Raw genomic sequence first — 20,051 nt, 5'->3', positions numbered from 1 at the left:
AATTTCTGCTGCAAGGAGGATTAGAATAATAGTTACTCTGTCAGTAGTGGATAAAAAAAGCAGATTAAATAATGGAAAGACAGATTCAAGGTAGACATTAAAAACTCATTCTGAAGAAAAGACAGAGGACTTGCAATATCTAATTTCTTTTTGAAGACCTCAAATTCTGGAAATGATATAATCTTCATAGGAAAACATCTGCCAGAAGTAATAAAAGTGCAGATGTTCCCTTCTTGGAATTGGAAGATGGACCATGTGTGTTTAAAAGGACATTTTTCAATCTTACCATTCTTATAAGTGCTCAGCAAGAAGAAGCTGTCAAAACTGGCTAAAGGCTGTGCTTAGAATTCTTACAATTCAGAAAGGAAAGGGCCGACTGAAGACTACTACTGAGCCTATAGTCCTGATTTACAAGGAGTGTAATTCCTGCTGTAATTACTGCTGTGCATTTAAGAAAGAAACGAAAAAAAAAAGCAAGTGAAAATGAGTGGTCAAAATGAAAGAGTGGACCTTTTATTTTTCATGAAATAAAAGATACATTTTTGATTATGGATGGTATGTAGTTGGAGGATATTGCAAAACTGAATAATTTGTAATGCTCAGAGTTGCAAGAGAAATGAGAAAACAGGTAGAGAAGCATATTCTAGAGAGACAAAGGATGAAATTGAGATAAGTAGGTCGTGCAGTTCATGGCAGGAGTAAGGAAAGACTGGAAAAGTGAGCTAAGAGAGTGCTCTTCAGATTTGCACAGAGCATGATATAGTTTTGTCAGGAATAAGAGATGGAGGATACCATATCTTGACAATGTATGAGGAGGCTTCTCTTGAATTTGCACTTATCTGTTTTTTCACATTTAGTATCTTTTTCATCCAACTTTGCTTTTAGGTGGTTCGCTACTTGGCTGGATGTGGGTTGCAGAGTTGCCCTTTGTTGATTTGTAAAGGCTACCCGGACATCGGATGGAATCCAGTTGAAGGGGAAAGATATTTGGATTTTCTTCGTTTTGCTGTTTTTTGCAATGGTAGAGTAGAAACCTGAACATTTTATAGCTTCCACCAATATTCAAATAAGTTTATAATTTTAAATAGTAAGACAATTGTTCTCCAGCAACTTGGTAAGTTACTGTGAATTAAAAGGACCTGCAGAAAGAGTAGAATTATTCAAGACACACATTAACTTATATGATTTGTGAAATGGGCATTTAGAGTCCTGTGGACCTGTGCCCCATTTTTTGGATCCAGGTTTGGTTTTTGAAATGCCCGTGTCTCCTTTGGAAGTAGAGCAGAGATTGCTGAATCTTTTTGTGATAAAATCATGGTAGGTACAGAGCCAAAGCCCTATCTTTTAATGAAAATTTAGTTAGTCCAGTTTTAGTGTCCCAGCAATTATATTGGTCCCCTCATTAACCCCTGCACTTGACTGAATCTTTGCTAAAATTCAGTAGTTTAAGTGGTGCTTTAAACATCCTTTACTACATAGTTAATTCCTTGGCTTTAATACATTTTGAATAAAAACATGTTTTTGGTTTTTTTTTTTCCATTTCATTGCAGTAATAGAGGAGTATGTGTGTTTATGTAACTCTGTTGTGATATTTAAACTGTTTTGTAGTAAAAAGTATCTGTGTTCTGCTCTTTTGTGTGCCTTTTTTTTCTGATTATATTTCAGACCTCTTTTTGATATAATCTTGTATCTTAATATTTGTTCTGTGTGGTAGGAGAGAGTGTGGAGGAGAATGCTAATGTTGTAGTCAGACTGCTTATTCGCCGACCTGAGTGTTTTGGTCCTGCTCTAAGAGGAGAAGGAGGCAATGGGCTGCTTGCTGCCATGGAGGAGGCAATACAAATATCAGAAGATCGAACAAGAGATGGGCCTTCCCCAAGTAATGGATCTAGTAAAACCCTGTAGGTGCAGTAGAATTGCTTACCTTGTCATAATATTTGTTTATTTGTTTTGTAATATTAGATGTGAAATGGCTTCTTTGTTTTAACACCTGAATTATCAGTTCATTCTTCCTTGGATTCTGTGTTGGAGAGAGATTTATCTTGTGCTAAACAGTGCTTCCTCTGCACTATTAATTTACGTGACTCTCTCTAAATATTAAGACATCTCTAGAATTCTGTTTGTTCTTTTTCATTCCGTTAAGAGTCAGTCCACTGATGCAAAATGAGACAGGTAAATGGTACCAGTGGTTACAATAGAGATGTTGCTGCAATCTTTTAGGGACAAAATACATTCTCTCTTAGTCTGCTGTAAGTCCATTTGTTGACAGAAGCCACTCTCTGTAAGCTGTTACACCTATGAGAAAATTTCCTTTCTTTATTACTGTTGTTAAAAACATTTTGGTTTTTTTCTTTTAATCTTTTGTTTATTGTAACATCTAACTAATTACAGTGAAATAGAAGAACAAGAAGATGACACTATTCATATGGGAAATGCAATAATGACCTTTTATGCTGCCTTGATTGATCTCTTAGGACGTTGTGCTCCTGAAATGCATGTAAGTTTTATGTTCTTCATACACTGGAAAGTAAAGACTTACTTGTTTTACAGGGTACAGGTTTGCCATTCATTTTTTTCTCAGGTATTAGGTTTAGGAAGGATACCTCATGCTATCAAGTATTAAAGCAATAGTATGGCCACGCAGTATCTTAGTGGACATAATGTCCTGTTCTATTCATTGACAAGAGGGAAAAAATCCTCAGAAGTTCTTCTTTTTAAAGGAATTATTCCCTTGCTTTTTTGTTTTGGTTTGACTGTCCATTGTGACAATAAAATTCCTCAAATGTCCCTATTTGCTGGGATCGTATAGAGTGATGTATTTTCTATAAACTAAAGTTTTATTCTTCATATACTTATTTTAAATAGACTTTTTAAGTTACATGTAAATGTAAATATTATTGGGCATTTTTTTAAAATGTAGGGATAAGCATTATACTTGGACATATGCATCAATATCTCAAAAACTATTCACACCAACAAACGTTCTCAAAGAAAAGGTGTCACTATTTCAGGCATTAGATACAAAGAATTAGAAACAGTGTAAAAACTTTATCTCTTACTATGTTAGAGATTGTAACTATTTGAAAATATTTGTTGTTTATGATTGAATATACATTATTATTCTTCAAAAATTTAGTTATACATAGTTTCTCATTTCACCCCGGAATGTGCCCTAATTAATATACATTAGTATAGATCAGTATCAGGCTTGTGCAGGGATAGATAACTTGAGAGAGAAGAGATATATGTAGTTAATAAGGTCAATGTATGAATACCTGTTTTGTTTGAATAAAAAATTGTCTTGTTTTCTCCCTGTCTTGCTGCCTTTTTTAAAAAGCAAAACAAACAACTGAGATACCTGAAAGTGTCTTATTTGACCAGGACAAAACCCCTAATTTTTTCCATCTGAAAATCTGCTTTTGTTTTCCTCCCCACCCCTCCCACCATATGCTGCTACATTTTAAGCCTTTGTTCACCAGCTTTACCTAATTTCTGTTCTGAAAATGAGCTTAGTTTTATTTAATAAGCAAACATGTAGACTTTTAGACTTGGCACATTTGCATCCAAACTACAGCAAATCAATGCAGATTGCATGAAATTTTGATTGTTAATTATAATGCAAGTTTGAGAGCAGTTATTCATTTATATAGAAGATAAAAAGAATATCTTGCTACATTTTTATTTGTCTTTTTATTAGCTAATTCATGCTGGTAAAGGGGAAGCCATTAGAATCAGATCAATTCTACGGTCTTTGATTCCACTTGAAGATTTGGTGGGAGTAATCAGTATTGCTTTCCATATGCCAACCATAGCAAAAGGTAAGATTTTTCTGCACTTTTTCTCCCATCCTACTCTTATGATTTGTAATTTACTGACATATTGACAGTCATACTTTTTTCAGCATTTAAAAAAATATAGAAATTCAACTATTTATTATGTAAATTAAAAAACAAATCATGTGTATCTCATACATGTTACAAAAATCTTTCTGCATGCTGTAGTCAACAATTCTGTGTACCCCTAAATCACTGATATAAATCCTGTTAAATTGAGTTTTGAAAATCTATTACAACTTTAAAAAGAAATTTTAAAATGCATGCTTTCTGATCTAAGAACTATTTTACAATACTGCAGTCTCATTTCTCAGTAACATAATCCTTAGCTCTTGCTGTTCTAACCCTATCAATTGCTTCTAGCAGATCTTACTAAGACACCAGAGTTGTTCTCCAGCAACTGTGGTGAAGTGATAGGTGTGACATACATAGGCAAATGCATTTCTTTGCTTTTCCTGCCTATATGAAATTGATTGCAATAGTGGGAGCTATGTGAGCACCTATATAAAAGGGAAAGGGATAACCTCTGCTTTTTTGTGTGTCTGGAGAGAAAACATTATAAATGCAACCCAGATTGTTTAGACACTCACAGCACAAGATTTTCCAATAGGTTACAGTGGAAGAGATAAAACGATCAATCAGTCTATTTTACTACTACTTATTTATATTCCAAATAGGGATAGACCTATAGGTGAGATCTCAGTAGCAATCTGATCTGCAGCTCATAGATACAGAAATGCTTGTTTCTTTTCCAAAATGGAAGTTTTAAAATATTTCAATGAATTCCTTTCAGATATTTTGAAAGTTTTAAGATATATAGGAATTGTTAGCACATTCCTAATTCTTTGTCATACATTAGAGATATGCTCACCAATGCTGCATTTCCAGGACCTCTGATGTAGCATTCTTGTAATTTTTCCTTTCCATCAGCTTCTGCTGAGAACTAGGTAGTTATTTGGGTTAATTATTATGTTTTAGGTACTTAGCATTTAGAATATAAACTGTTAAGAATCTCTTAATATACAAAACATAAACAGAAAAGCATGCAGGGCCTCTGAGGTCTCTGGGTAGAATTTGTCTTATGCGTTCTTTTTGATTTAACTGCAAATATGTTTCCTTTGTCTAACCAAAATATGGAGAGGATGCCTAGGTGTTAACAGAGATTCAAAGGCTCTGTCAAATAGCAGCATGACTGCCTAGTCTGCTGATGAAGGAGAATCCTTGTCACTGAAGTCTTATTTCTTCCTTTTAGATGGTACTGTGGTGGAACCTGACATGTCTGCGGGGTTTTGCCCAGATCACAAGGCAGCCATGGTTTTGTTCCTTGACAGGGTCTATGGAATTGAGGACCAGGATTTTCTTCTACACCTTCTTGAAGTTGGCTTTCTGCCAGACCTTCGTGCTGCTGCCTCATTAGATACGGTAAGGGTTTCAGTCTGTTTTTATGTTGCTTCTCTTACCTTATACAGAATTTTTCATCCATTGGAGCATTTTTGATGTCTTCACATCTTTTGTTTTTCTCAAATGCTGGCTGAACTGCATGTTGCTTCTTCTGAGCTTTGATAATTTTACAAGATGCATCATCCAATGTAATGCTCACTTTTTAAGAACTTGCATTGATACCCTTATCTGCAAAAGATGCAATACTTTTCCCCAGGAGACCTTCTGAACTTGTGCTGTGGAATCCAAATCAGATGAGCTGCCAGTGAAGCAGCAGGGAAGAAGTGACTGGGAGACTCTTTCCAAAGATAGACAGAAAGCATTCATCTCTGTGCATTTGTTAGGGACACCTACACTGTTATTTAGAAAATTGCCACATTTCTATTTTCGTTCCTCCTCACAGTTGCTGCCTTTTTTTTTTTCCTCCTGTGAGTCTTATTTTCTATCTAATTTTTTTTAGCTGTCTTGGTCCAGAAAGCTTAGATTTAGAGAGCTATTATGAGAGCTGAGACATTAAATTTGGTTTTCCTATTTGGCCTTTTATGACAACGGTTTTTTCTGAAAATAATGATGTTGTTATTTAGGATCATAGAATCATACAATTGTTAAGGTCAGAAAAGACCTCTAAGATTAAGAAGTCCATCTGTCAACCTAGCACCAACATGTTCACCATTAAATCATATCCTCAAGTGCCGTATCCACTTTTTGGAATATATATTTTGTTTTTCTGAACACTTCCAGAATTATGAATCCACCACTTACCAGGCAGCCTGTTCCAATGCTTGACAACCCTTTCTGTCAAGAAATTTTTGCTGATACCTCATCTAAACGTCCCCTTTGCAACTTCTGGCCATTTCCTCCTGTTCTGTCTCATTACCTGGGAGAAGAGACTGACTCATCACCACCACAGACTCCTTTCAGGCAGGTCTCCTCTGAGCCTCCTTTTCTCCAGGCTAAGCAGCCCCAGCTCCCTGAGCTGCTCCTCATGAGACTTGTCCTCCAGACCCTTCACCAGCTCCATTGCCCTTCTCTGGACAGACTCCAGCACCTTGGTGTCCTTCTTGCAGTGAGGGGCCCAAAACTGGAGACTGAAGGTGCAGTCTCACAGTGCTGAGTACAGGGGCATGGGCACTGGCCTGCTGGTCACACTATTGCTGATACAAACCACAATGCCAGCAATCTTCTTGGCCCCCTGGGCACAAGTTCATGTTCAGCTGTTGACCAACACCCTTAGGTCCTTTTCTGCCAAATATTTGAGAAAGAGCAGGTGAGGATTTTTAACTCACATGGAACTTGGCCTTGTTCATAGCAAAAAGATACTGACTTATGTTACCTGATTTTGGAGTGTTCTGTTTAGCAATTATGACATTTTTCAATATAATCTTGAAAATAGTTTTTTGAATGGCCACATTTACTGTTTTTCGTTCATGAAAAACAAAGCCAAACCTTTCTATGAGACTTGAAAAGCAGCAGAAGAAGGTAGGCATCTAACTCCAGTAGGTATCACATCCTCATTTCTGTGTTTTGGAAATTTCCCCTTTTACAACTGTAGAACAGAAACAACAATTTATTTTCATTTGTAACTGTACTGATGAGACAAGTCTAATTTCTGTCCTGTTTAATTTATAGGCTGCTTTAAGTGCTACGGACATGGCTTTGGCTCTGAATCGATACCTTTGCACAGCAGTCTTGCCTCTCTTGACCAGATGTGCTCCCCTGTTTGCTGGCACGGAGCACCATGCTTCCCTCATCGATTCCTTGTTGCACACTGTGTACAGACTCTCAAAGGGATGCTCTCTTACCAAAGCTCAGCGAGATTCTATTGAAGAGTGTTTGCTGTCCATCTGTGGGTAAGAAAATACTCCTGGCTGCACAGAAATGCTAAGTAATAAAGCAATCCTTGATATTTATAATACAGGAATGCAGAACTATGCCTCCAGTAACATAATTAGGACTTTTTTCCCCCCTGTAAGATGATTGTGATATTTGTTAAGATACTGTACTCAATTTGCAGTTTTATTAATTACCAGTCATTCCTCAGTTCTCATTCATTCAGTCCTCAGTTAGTCTGCCATCACCAAATCTTTTAAATTAAAACCTTGGTGATTAACTAAGAGAATGCAAAAAGAAAAAGCTCTGGAATAATACATAGACTGAATTGCCATTTAAATAATTTTAGCTGTGCAGATTTCTGGTTTATATTCAGTAACTTCTCTAATTCTATGTAGAGGTTTATTTATGATGTGTTCCATTTGAAATTGTAATCAATGACTAGTATTGTTGTGTCTCTACTGAACAGAGACAGATTTTGTGACAGCTTTGTGACAGGTTTTGTTTGTGTGTCTACAGGTCTAACCAGTTGGTTATTATCCAATTTTTTATAAATCCACAGGCTCAATTATGAAAAGATGACTAGGCAAATATGAATTCAGCTTCTAATTACAGTTAGCATTTAGGCTTTCAGTTCACCACAGGATTTGGTTTATTTTTGGGTTTTTTTAGTATATCACCATGATTTTTTTTAATAGTGTGCTTGTGGGCTCCAAAATTACATTTATATTATAATACTGTAAAAAACCCTAAAAATATATTACATTAGATGGTATTTGATATGACCATTTAATATATACATTGCATTGATAGGAACCAATAAAATTTACCAGATTCTGCTATTTATCTGGAAAGCTTTAATGTCTATGACATTCTAAAATTCATATTATAACAATTTCTTCTCTCCTTCCAGTTGGTGCCCACTGCCATGTCTTGTGTAGCACATCTAAAGAGATAGTGCCCTTACATCTTCATTAGCTTCTAAGATATTTTTAGAGTCATCGAGATATATTACAAGAAATTAACATTATACCCCTTTTTCATGAACATAATGATTCTAATACACATTATCAAAATGCAGAGGTTTTTTCCTGGTTTTCTCTGTCTGTAGATCAGATGTTTTCTTGGCTTCTTTGAAGCATTTGATTTTCAGCTTCTTTGGAATATTTTCTTTGGTATACACTTGTTTGCTTTCTTCTGGACCCCTAGTGCCCTAGTGCCACAAGGAAAATATTATTTTATGCATTTGAAGAATTCTAGCAGCATAGAGCTGATATGTTGCTTTAATGTATTTATCAATTATTTACATGTCACTGTGCTGGTACACCCTTTTGAAATGGTTTGTCTGCTTTTAGGCAGTTGCGGCCTTCCATGATGCAGCATTTGCTGAGGAGATTAGTATTTGATGTACCTCTGTTAAATGAACATGCAAAGATGCCTCTCAAGGTAAAAGTTAATATTAGTATTCAACAGCAATCTTTATGCAACAGAAAATAGTTGTGTGGAGAAGATTCTCTGTAATCTTTGTTATGTTATTTCCACTCTGCAGTAATCTAAGACCATTGTTTTTAAGGATAAATTGTTGGTTTGGGAGAAATTCAGTCTGATTTACATCCATCCATATGGAATTATGACATCTGGGTCTAATGTTTGCTTCTCCTTTAATTATTTCCTGTTTGTTTCAGCCTATGTGGAAACAGAATAGAAAAATTATATTTTTCCATAGGGTCAGGGTGCAGAATCCAGTGCACAAAACATAAAAATTGACAGTTTTGTATGTGCCCTTACATTTCACCTCTGCATTGGTTTTCCTTGCTTTTGGGAAAAGGACTCTGTTGGTGGTGGCTGGAAATCTGTGAAGTAATAATGTTTAGTAGTAATGTTGCATTTTGTTTTCAGCTCCCAAAAGTTTAGCTGTATCTTTTTATTCTGATTCCTAATGCAAAACAAAAATGTGGGTTTTTTGTTTCCTTTTGGAGCTGACACATTCTTTAAACATTCCTGATATCATCATCACTTTTAATGAACATTTAATGAACTTCCCTACTGTTTTTCAGCAGTCCTTTTAAATGCTTTCCCACCACAGTTTTGCACTGGATACTTAATATTTTTTTATTTAATATATTTTTATGCTTTAAGAGCACATCAGCACATCTGCAACTATGATGTAAGAAGAGGAATTTAAATTGTTAATCTCAAAGCCAGGGCCTGCTGCTGAAGTCCTGCCAAGGTCTTCATAATTTGGTGATGGCCTCCCAGAAACCCTCAATCAAACTAAAGATTCTGGAGCAGCCATTCTTTCATGCTTGTGAGAAAAACAGTTGATAATTCAATATACTGCCTGGAAGGGGACTCTTCTAATGCATTATGGCATTTTATGTGTTGCTAAAACCAAATAGTAACTTGGCACCTCCTGTATGGCTGTAGTACTTCGGGATTTGTTTTTTTTTTTGAGGGAGGAAGAAAAAAACCCCAGCTTCTTGACATCTGTTCATCTAAAAGTACAGATTATATGATACCAAGGGTCATGACTGCAGTGAGCTGCCCTTGTTGCTGAACTGACCAGTAAGGAAATAACAATTGGATCCTTTTGGCTAGTCAGGCTTTGCAAGAGTACAGATGTGAAGAGAACCATGGTGTTAGTTTGGGAGAAGGATTTTGTCCATTCACACCAAAAAGGCTAATACTTCTGAAGAATTGAATCTTTATCTGAAGATAGACCTATAACTTTTAAAAGGTTTCCCTGACAGTAAACGGATTTCCAGTGATTTAACAAGGGATTCCTACCCATTTCTGCTGTGTTTCTGATTTGAAAGTTTTGTAGTACTGTGGTGTGTATTCCTTATGGGCATGGGCTGGCAAGCCAGTTATAGTAATGTAAATAGGCAGCTGTAAGTTAATCAGACATCTGAAAATCTAATTTTGAATGGGAAGAGAGGAGAAATGGATGAAGGCAAATCAGAATACAGTGCTATCTACTGTGAATACATTTGCTGGTATCTACAGTTAAAAATTGCCTCAGGTTTTAAGCAGCATGCAAATTCAAATCTGTGATGCTGTTCCTGAATTCAGTATAGTTCAGACATTTTGGAATAGGACTGCCTTGTTTTTATTTCCTCTTAAATAATATTCAGTGCTTCATCAGGGATTTCTCTAAGACTAAACCTACCGTACTCTCTTGACTATGTTTAAAAATATATTCATATTTATTATTATACACATGTAGTCAAAAAGCAAATTTGTCTGGCCACTACATGATTGAATATGGTTTTAAAAAATATTTTAAAATACATTCAGCTCTTAGAGTCCATATTTCTGAAACTCTCGTGGTTATACATAAATAATCAAACTTCGGTCTATTTGCATCTTATATGCATCTAAGTTCTTCTCTGCATTTTTTCTTTAGTTATCCAACAATTTAAATAGTAAATAAATATTAACAGATTAATTAAATATGAAGATATACAAATACACTACATGTATTGTTTTGGGATTTTTTCCTGATCTGTGGAAAGTGTAAAAGAACAGCGCAGTATCAAGATTATATTTTTGGCTATCAAAATCCTCACTTCTACATATCAGACATGTTTGTTTTTTTTTAAATTCCTGTCTTTTTTAATGCAAATATACACTTGTTATAAATGGCTGCATTTTTCCAACTTGAAGTTTGTTCAGACTTGGAAAAAGGAAATCATGTCAGCTCTCTACTGACTGTGACTTGCAATATTTTCCAAAAACAAAAAAGCTTTGCAAAATGGTATTGAAACAAAGATGAAAAAGCTGCTCATTCTGAGTGTATATGCATCAGTGATTAAAAAAATATACAGACAACATGGCTTATTGATAAAAGTAGAAATTTCTCTGGTAGCATCTGTCTAATGTTTCAGGGCCAGAATGGAAGAACCTCAGCAGTTATATTTCTATTTGCTTTCAAAATATGTTCTGTTTCAGTTACTGACAAACCATTATGAGAGATGCTGGAAGTATTATTGTTTGCCAAGTGGATGGGGTAACTTTGGTGCTGCCTCAGAAGAAGAACTTCATTTATCCAGAAAGTTGTTCTGGGGTATTTTTGATGCTTTATCCCAAAAGGTAAGTAATTTTAGTATCCATCTACTACTGTAAAATCCTTACTGTGTAACATTTTTTCTTAATCTGTAGTTTTTACCCAGTTTATATCAACACCGTATCATGCACTTTGAAGGAAAGAAAAATACAGGCTTTAGTGAGTTTAAATCTTCCTCTTATAGCTTCTAATTTAATGTAGGTATAAAATATTATCTCCTAATTAAAAAAACTATGACACTAAAGCAATAATCTTGAAATGTATCTGTACAGATCTGTACACTTTTCTGCTTAGTAGTTGTACTTTCAGCACCCTTGAATCAATTCCGTGCTATACAGTAGTTTAATAATATGTCTTGGTATGTATTTATTGTTCATTCTGTGACTATTTCAAACAAACCTGTTTAAAACGTCATGATTTTAATTTCAAATCTAAGTGTTAAGGAATGCTGTGCATATTCCTCTGCTGTGCTGTCTTCCCAGCATGTGAAAAATGCTTGGTGGTGTTACCAGTGAAGTCAACACTTTTCCGATTTACTTGAGCAAGATTAAGGCTTACATCTTACATCTAACTTTCTGCTTTGGACAGTCAGTTCTCTTAATTTTCCGAACAAAAACTCAGTTTCACACTGAGTAAGAGAGCCGTTCTCTGGCTGCTTGGTTTCAGCTACAGCTGCATCAGTTTCACCAGTGGTGTTTGGGGCTCCCTTTCACTCCTCACTTCCTGTCCCCTGTGTGTTCCACAGAAGTATGACCAAGAACTCTTCAAACTGGCTTTGCCTTGTCTGAGCGCAGTTGCAGGGGCCTTACCCCCAGATTATATGGAATCAAATTATGTCAATATGATGGAAAAACAGTCTTCAATGGATTCAGATGGGAACTTTAATCCTCAACCTGTTGATACCTCAAAGTAAGGAATTTGTTGCACCTGGAGGTTTTTTTGATCATGCATGTTGGAAAGAGAGGGGGAGTCTGTTGTTTGGTATGATGTGAATTTAAAGTTTCTCTTCTGAATGCTTACTTTATAGATAAAATGGAGATCTTAACATTTTTATTTATGTATTTATTTTAAATCAAGTAAAGAAATAGCTAGCAAGTTACATCATTAATTTCTTGGTCCACTTAGAATGTTTTTCACGCATTTTTACTGAGGAGATAGAACTATCCAATTGTCTTTATATGTCTGCTGCAAACAAACCAGCATGCTCTTAGAAGCTGAAAAAGTAGAAAAGTCGACATCATCCCTGTCATTATTAACATATGTCAAGACACTAATTCCAATCTGTGTGAATTACAGTGTACCTACAGAAAATTGTTTGATTGTGCCTTCATATAATCTTTTCAAATATGAATAATGGGAACTGGATGGAATATTCTTCATTCCCTCTAGGCAGCCAGACTCTGGCCCTGCTTTTTAAAGTATACTAGCCTGAAAAAGCACGTATCTGAATGGAAATTTTTTGCTCTGATTTTTGACTGCAGCAAGCATGCCATTTCCTTTTGTATAGAATACTCTTACAGAAGCATGGCTGTGGATTATATTTTAAAAAATACCTGTTCTTAAACATTTGCTTCACTTGCCCCTGTGAGTTTTCTGACTGTATTAACATTGAGCATACAGGATGCTGTCAGTAGATTGGCACCTTGGTTACAGCATGTTTGTAAATGTATGCACACCTAAATACTGCAGTAAAAGTCATAATCCAATCTGGAGCATAGAAAGGACATCAGTGACCATTTAAATTCATTTTTCTAAGATGTAGCTAAAATTTATGAAGGCTTTTAACAAATTTTCTTAAGAATATTATATTATCATTTAATTGAGTTTTTATCTGGTGTCATTTCAGAAAAAATGTAGATAGCTGGAATAGATTTGAAAAAATCAGAAAATGTTACTTGATATTACTGAAATTATATGTCATTTCATTGCTGTAGGAGTCAGCAGTTCTGTGATGTTTCAAGATAAAGAACTGCTGCTATCATTGTAACCTCCAAATTATCCCACATTCTTTTAACATGCAAATCCAGCTTTATGTTGCTTACTAGTACTGGACTTATTTGTATGAAGGTATAGATAACAGGATGTTAGTGTGCTTGTAATTCTATTGCATTTCTGAAATTATTTGAAGTATTATAGTATTAATAGGGTTCCCCTCAAAATACAGTCTTACAAACAATAAAAACCTGCTGGCAGTGCTGGATGAAGGTTTTCTGACTGTGTGACTGTGTGGCTCTTGCAAACTGTTACTCTGACATAATTTGGTTTTACATTTCTACTTTTTGAAAAAGACTGAAAATCCAGACTTCTATTTCACAGTAGATGGCACTCTAACACTACTTGTATTGAAATTCTTTGTTTGGAGGGCAAAGTATTACTATTTCCTCAGTGATCAAAAGTAGGTATTCCCTTTCACTTGTAGCAATGGTGATGAAGTAAACAACTGATATTTGATAAATATTTTTGGAATATATAAAATATATAATCTTTCAAAAAGGACTGTTAGCACACTTAGTTTATAATGGACATGTGCAATAAGTTTCTACCATATTTCTGAAACTATACATTGTAGTTATGGCTTTCATACTAAGAAAATACAGAACAAAAAACACTAGAGCTTGATCTCATTACTGATTTTCCCTTGCACATATGTTTCAAAGAAGTTAAATTCCTACAGCATCTGTGGTTGTCAATCACTGCCCATGAAATAATTCCAATATCTGCCTTGATTTAATTGGGCCTTGGAGCAAACTGTATGTGAAAAACAGGAAAGGGTGTGTGCATTATTTATTATTTTGAAGTTTTCTTTATAAAAAAGGCATTAAATTTTAGCCTGTGTGATATAATGTTGATTTTCATTTCACTTTCAGCATTACAATCCCTGAAAAGCTAGAATATTTCATTAACAAATATGCAGAACATGCTCATGACAAATGGTCAATGGAAAAGGTAAAATCTACCTTCCTCTTAAAGCAAAATCATATTTTTATTTATATCATTTTCATCCTTAAAATATTTTATTCCGAATGTTATTATTTTTCATGATGTTACAAGTTGGTGTGTAGGTAAGATATAGACATACTATTTTCTTGAAATATATTTGCAGGAAAGTTTTTAAAATGCATATGAGTATTTCAAAATAGTGTTTAATCATTTCATAATTTTTTTTGCTGACTTTTGAGTAAATATAATTGGTTATTGTTTAACAGTTTTATGGACCTGAATTTTCTTTTTTTTTAACCAAATAAGCTCTTTATCCTTTTTATTCCTTTGTGCATTTTGTTTGTCCAATATTGAAAAAAATAGTTCCTCAACTGTAGTACAGTATTCTGCTTTATAAAAATCATTGAAAGAAAAATGTATCCATATGGTTGCTTTGGTAATTGTTATTTTGCAAAAAGATGGCATGCTGCATGATCTATATTTTAATTCGTAAATAATATAAATGTTGTTTGAGAAAATAATAGAAAGGAAACTTTAAGAGAACAGCTCTGCAGAAGCATTATTCAGTTAATTTCTACCAATGGAAAGGATTTTTCATAATTTTTTGTGTTTCCCCATTTTATCCTTCTTATTCAGTTTGCCAATGGATGGACCTATGGTGAAACATTTTCTGAATCTGCAAAAGTGCAACCACTAATGAAACAATATAAGTTACTGTCTGAAAAGGTAAGGAATTTGTTCATGCTTGATTGATGATTGCTGAAATATCACTGAAAATATATTGCCTTGTCTTTTCATTGTTTTAAGAAAAAAAATACTTACACTATGTCAGCTAATGTGTGGTTGTTGCCTTTCTCAAAATTCTGAAAAGATAGAGAAAGGTTTCATTTTATAATAAATAGGCCACTCAAACTTTTTCTCACAAAGCTGAATCTACATGGCATAACTTACAGTGAAACCAAAATGTGATATTGCCACTCTATTTTTGCAGTAAGGTCACACACTAACGCCTTCTTGCTTAGTGATTTAGGTTTAGCCTTTGTCTGGTCTCCAGCAGAAAACCACGACATCTGGAGAACTTGATATAAATGAAGCACTGCTGAATGAACTGGGTTTTTCAGCTTAAAGGGGAGAAAATTGCTGGAGATGTGGTCTTGGTTTCCTGGTTCCTAAGCATTAGTTACAGAGAGAAGATGGATGGATGTATTCTCTTCACAGGGTGCACAGTGACAGGAGAAGAGACGATGGCTGTAAGCTTCTTTAGCAGAAATGCTTTCTAAAAATTCTTATCTTGAGAGCTTAAATGTTGAAATAACCACCCAAAAAGGTGGTGAAATCAGCTGCATGTTGAAAGCATGATGCAGCAAGACCTAGACAACCTAATCTTGATAGCCCAGTTAGGTGCCTTATCTGAACTCAACAGAAGGTAGAAGCGGATGTCCAGAGATCTCTTCCAACACAGACTTGTTTATGATTCTGTGATTATGGTTTTTGGTTCGTGTAAGAGATAAAACACTGCATTACTCCTGATAATTTCTGCTCCACCCTTGATTTCATGCTATTAACACAGTTTTCCCTGAGATCATCAGCTTCCTGCAGGGCCAGAATTCTTTTCCCCGCCTCTGGAATGATAAATAAACTTTTTTATTTCTATATGATTTATTTGCATCATTTCAATAACCCTGAGCCATAATGGTTGAATTCAGCACATTTTTTTGCATCTCAGTATAACCAGAACTAAGTCCAATAGTTACTTTTTGCTCTGTACAGCATAAACAAGTTAATTACTGCATGTACTTTCTTCTAGGAGAAAGAAATTTATCGATGGCCGATCAAAGAATCACTCAAAACCATGCTGGCATGGGGATGGCGAATTGAAAGAACACGGGAAGGAGATTCCATGGCACTGTATAATCGGACACGTCGCATATCTCAAACCAGTCAAGTGAGCCACTTTCCTAAAAACTTTGTGTTATTCTGTATTATTAATAATAACTGCCTTTTGAAAGGAAGCTTTTCAACCTTTAGGGCTCTGTATGCTCATATACATGCGTATGAAAATAATGTCACACATAGGAAGAAAAGCCTGGACACTGTTCTTTTTAAAGCAAGAGGCACCTGTTACTGCATAATCCACAGAGCAGAGCCTGTCAATGCCTCTTTTCTAGCCACACTTCTTGTGCCTGTGTCATCCAGGAAACCTCTGTCACTTTTTATCCTCCTTTGACCATTTGTGTCTGTAATAAGCAAACCTCTGACAAATTTAGACAGTAAAAACAAAGAATAAAGACATGGCGATATTTTCTGGATGGGGAGGAGGGACAGAAGGTAAAAGAGAACTATTTATAGGTTCTAGTCTTCAATGTAAAAATAGGGTTAGAAAGCTAAATTAAAAGTTTAGTTTTTGCCTGAATTCACCTTAAACTAGATTATGTGAAATTGCTGAGAAAAAAAAGAATCTCTAGATAATGCAGAGATTTAATCAGAACTTGATCCTTGTTTATAGTAAGTTCAAACTCTAAATGAGTTCAAGTGAAATTTTTATTTAAATGAAAGGGATTTGTGTCTGATAGCCATCTGACTTTGGGAACAAACTATGTTGCCCTTTGCCTAATTCTCACTAAAGTTTACTACCCCTGATATATTTTCCTCTGTACCACAAAAATCATCTTGCTCTCTAGAGATTTACAAGTGACTTTTTCTTTAAATTTCCTAATTACTTTCAGTGTCTCCTAACGTAAACTTCTTCATATTAAATGCTTGTGTAACTACCCTGTTTTGCACATTTGTCATTCAGATCTCTGTAGATACAGCCCATGGTTACACTCCTCGAGCAATTGACATGAGCAATGTCACCCTCTCCAGAGACTTACATGTAAGTCAGAAACACCTAAAATACTTATGGTTTGTTTTACAATTTAATTTTGTTAGTTTTGCTAGTTTATTTAAAACAATTCGGTACCAAATATTACTTATTTTGATATTCTTTGTGTTTGATGGGGGCTTTTTGGTCTTTTTCATTGTTGCTCTCCCATCGTCTGTTTCTTAAAATCATGGTTCATGTTGAAAACCTTCGAAATTTTCTTTAGTCCAGGATTGTTTTTTTTGTGAACATTTGCCATTTTGAAGAGAATCCTGTTTAGAGGAGCTAGCAGCATCAAATTTTTCGGTTTCCCATTCCCCATTTCTCCACCATCTTTTCAAAGCATTTTGTCAATGCTCTTTTTTTCTCTAAACTGAAGGAATTGAGAATCAGAAACCATTAAGTACTGTGAGACTAGAGAATGAAGGAATTTGAGGTAGGATTTTGATGAGTCAGCAGGTTGCTGTTATTTGGACCAATGTATGTTTTAGTTGATGGTCTGTTGCTGTCATTAGATAGGATTTTTTTCATGGTGCTTGCTGGAGTATGGTGCTAGGTTTTACAGTCTGCTAATTTCCTGTGAGTACAATTGCAATGTAATGTAGGCGCATACTAAATAGCTTTAAATGAGTTAGCATGAGTGTTTGTACCAGTCTAGTGATGAAAACATGGTGTTCAAAGCTGACTACAATTTAGTCCTGAAACAGAGGCTTAACTTTGCCCATACTGAGCTTTTCCATATTGCAAACAAGCAGTGGTAGTAAATTAATTGACTAACTGTGCAGTATATACTCTACTGTAGCTCTAAACAAATTCTCACATTGGATTTCCACTCCTTGATTACTGTCTTGCAGTTTCCAGTTTCATAGTTGCAGCAGTTTTAGATTGCTGACTAGCTTTAAAAGAATTTTCTACCAATTAACATCAGTAGTTTGCTGATCATTCCAAAGAGTTCATAAAATTGATAATTGAATAACTGCCTCTACCATTGTGTTGTTAAATTGATGAGAAAGACTCCTTACAATTATGACATTTAATGTTTCTATAAACTCGGTATAGTTAAAAGGCTTGGCAGACTTAGTTTAATGCTTAGGAAACAACTCATGATGTGAACATCATCATAATATTATGATGCAGTAAACCAAGCCCAGATGAAAATAACTATCCTGTCACAAATCACATAGAAGGGGCATTGGGACTTCTGTTCGTCCCTTGCTTAGTTTTTTTATTCTGTACCCTCTAACTCTTGTCATTACTTGTAATTCCTTTGTAGCCCTTAGCTATTAGGCAGAGCTTGTTGGCTTTATGATTCATTTGCCCTATGAAGAGAGGTCTTCTTTGAAACCCACTTCAAAATCTGTTACTAAAATCTAAGCAAATTTAATTCAAATGTAATTTCAGCTATTAATTGTCCTAATATAGATACTGAGGAAATTTATACAAATGATGATTATTAACAAGATCTGAGTTTTAAAAATTAACTATGTGTAATTTTGAACATTTTTGAAAATGTTTAATACCTTTCAAGTTGGAGTTCAAGGTTAGGTAGCAAGACTTGTGCCCATGTCTTAAATTGTATGAGTGCAAAATACTCCTCATTTTGGTCTTAAGTCACCTGGTCACATCCTAGCTCCATAAGCAGCTAGGTCTTGCTCTAAAAACATCTTCATAGCACTCTGCTTTACTAGGTTCTATGAAAACACAGATTACTGTTCATCCTTTTAAGGTCTCAATTTGGATTATCAAAATACCAGGATCAGAGTGTGTGTGACAGAAGGCACCTACCATACACAACAGAAATATATTATCATTTATTCAGTGGACAAATGTTCATGAAACAAATTGTCTTGTGGACAGATAAGTAATGGTTGAAAACTTGCTCAATTCATGAGTATTCTCACAAATAAAGAAATTGGTATTGAGAAAATACAATTACTCATTTCTCAAAATCCTTACTGAAGATGAGAAAGTCCCTGTAGGTGCATGAAAGAAATGTAAAGTGAAACCTGCAGTAAATTCCACACTCTCTACAATTAGAGAGTACACAGCCAGGAGGACAGTAGAGGTGAGTTTAAAAAGTCATTTCATGTTGAAACACATCCTACTAGGTGGACACTGGAAAGCTTGTCTGATTTGTTTGGTTTGGGGTCTAGCTTCTAGTTCACCAGTCTGAAGAAGTTTCTTTTATAGGAAAAAGATATGGAGTTATTTATGCTCTAAATGGTCAGTGGTTTTAACAGTGTGGTCACACAAATGAGCACAGTATCCACAGAAAAGACGCTATGTCCTTGAGCTTATAATTAATCTGTCAAAGCCAGCAATAACAATGTTGATTCAGTCCTCTGGCTTGTTGTTCTCTCTTTCCCTTAACAGTGCCTTCAGAGGGTTCTTTTTGCCCTTGTTTTCAGAATCAAGCCCCCCATCTGACCCCCCAGTACTATTTCCAGACTATTCTTCTCTTTGTGGTTCCTTGTTTTCTGCTGAAGAGTTCTTTCTTCAGCACCAGGTTCCTGACTCATACCCATGCTGATTCTACCCAAATTCTCTACCGCATTTTTTTCAGTAAAAACTTGTTTCCAGTGAACCAGTACAGTGTAATTGTATTACACTTGCCAGAGAACAGAACTTGTTATTTAATATCAGCCAGAAACTTGTCCTTCTTGAGAGTTATTCATTGCAACCCACATCACTAAGTTCTCCATTTTCCTAAGGCTATGGCTGAGATGATGGCTGAAAACTACCATAACATATGGGCAAAGAAAAAGAAACTGGAGCTTGAAGCAAAAGGTAATGTTAATTATATGTATTTACAATATTTTAAGTTTTCTGTGACTGCATTAGGTCATGCATTTCAAAAAAATAAAAAAGAAGGAAAAGGAGCAACAAATTTAAATTGACAAAGAAGAAACAGTAAGGTATCTATTCTTGACTGTTATTTTTAGTGCCTGAAAATTTTTATAGTACCCATTGTAACTCTTCTTGTTTAAGTAGTCTACCAATTCAAATATATCAAGGGAAGGAAACTCAAAGGTTGTAAATAAACTTAAGCACATTAATCCATTTTCCTTTTAGCATTAAT

General features: G+C 35.1%; 1 protein-coding gene across 10 annotated transcripts in view; it reads left to right on the top strand.

Annotated features, from left to right (window-relative positions):
- The window catches only part of RYR2 (ryanodine receptor 2), a 381,629-nt gene that overhangs the window by 262,975 nt on the left and 98,603 nt on the right, over window positions 1-20,051 (top strand). For all 10 annotated transcript variants that reach the window (XM_063151586.1, XM_063151578.1, XM_063151584.1 and 7 more), the window contains 14 exons: window positions 886-1,021; window positions 1,715-1,901; window positions 2,392-2,497; window positions 3,698-3,818; window positions 5,086-5,255; window positions 6,903-7,123; window positions 8,459-8,549; window positions 11,055-11,195; window positions 11,915-12,078; window positions 14,037-14,115; window positions 14,746-14,835; window positions 15,917-16,054; window positions 16,907-16,984; window positions 19,684-19,759. In XM_063151586.1, coding sequence (XP_063007656.1) covers window positions 886-1,021; window positions 1,715-1,901; window positions 2,392-2,497; window positions 3,698-3,818; window positions 5,086-5,255; window positions 6,903-7,123; window positions 8,459-8,549; window positions 11,055-11,195; window positions 11,915-12,078; window positions 14,037-14,115; window positions 14,746-14,835; window positions 15,917-16,054; window positions 16,907-16,984; window positions 19,684-19,759 — 1,798 coding nt within the window. The remainder of the gene's footprint in view (window positions 1-885; window positions 1,022-1,714; window positions 1,902-2,391; window positions 2,498-3,697; window positions 3,819-5,085; window positions 5,256-6,902; window positions 7,124-8,458; window positions 8,550-11,054; window positions 11,196-11,914; window positions 12,079-14,036; window positions 14,116-14,745; window positions 14,836-15,916; window positions 16,055-16,906; window positions 16,985-19,683; window positions 19,760-20,051) is intronic.

This window comes from Melospiza melodia, chromosome 3 (assembly GCF_035770615.1).
Source record: "Melospiza melodia melodia isolate bMelMel2 chromosome 3, bMelMel2.pri, whole genome shotgun sequence".
Lineage (NCBI taxonomy): Eukaryota > Metazoa > Chordata > Aves > Passeriformes > Passerellidae > Melospiza > Melospiza melodia.
Note: the sequence above shows the minus strand (reverse complement) of the source record. Positions and strands in the feature narration are given on the sequence as shown.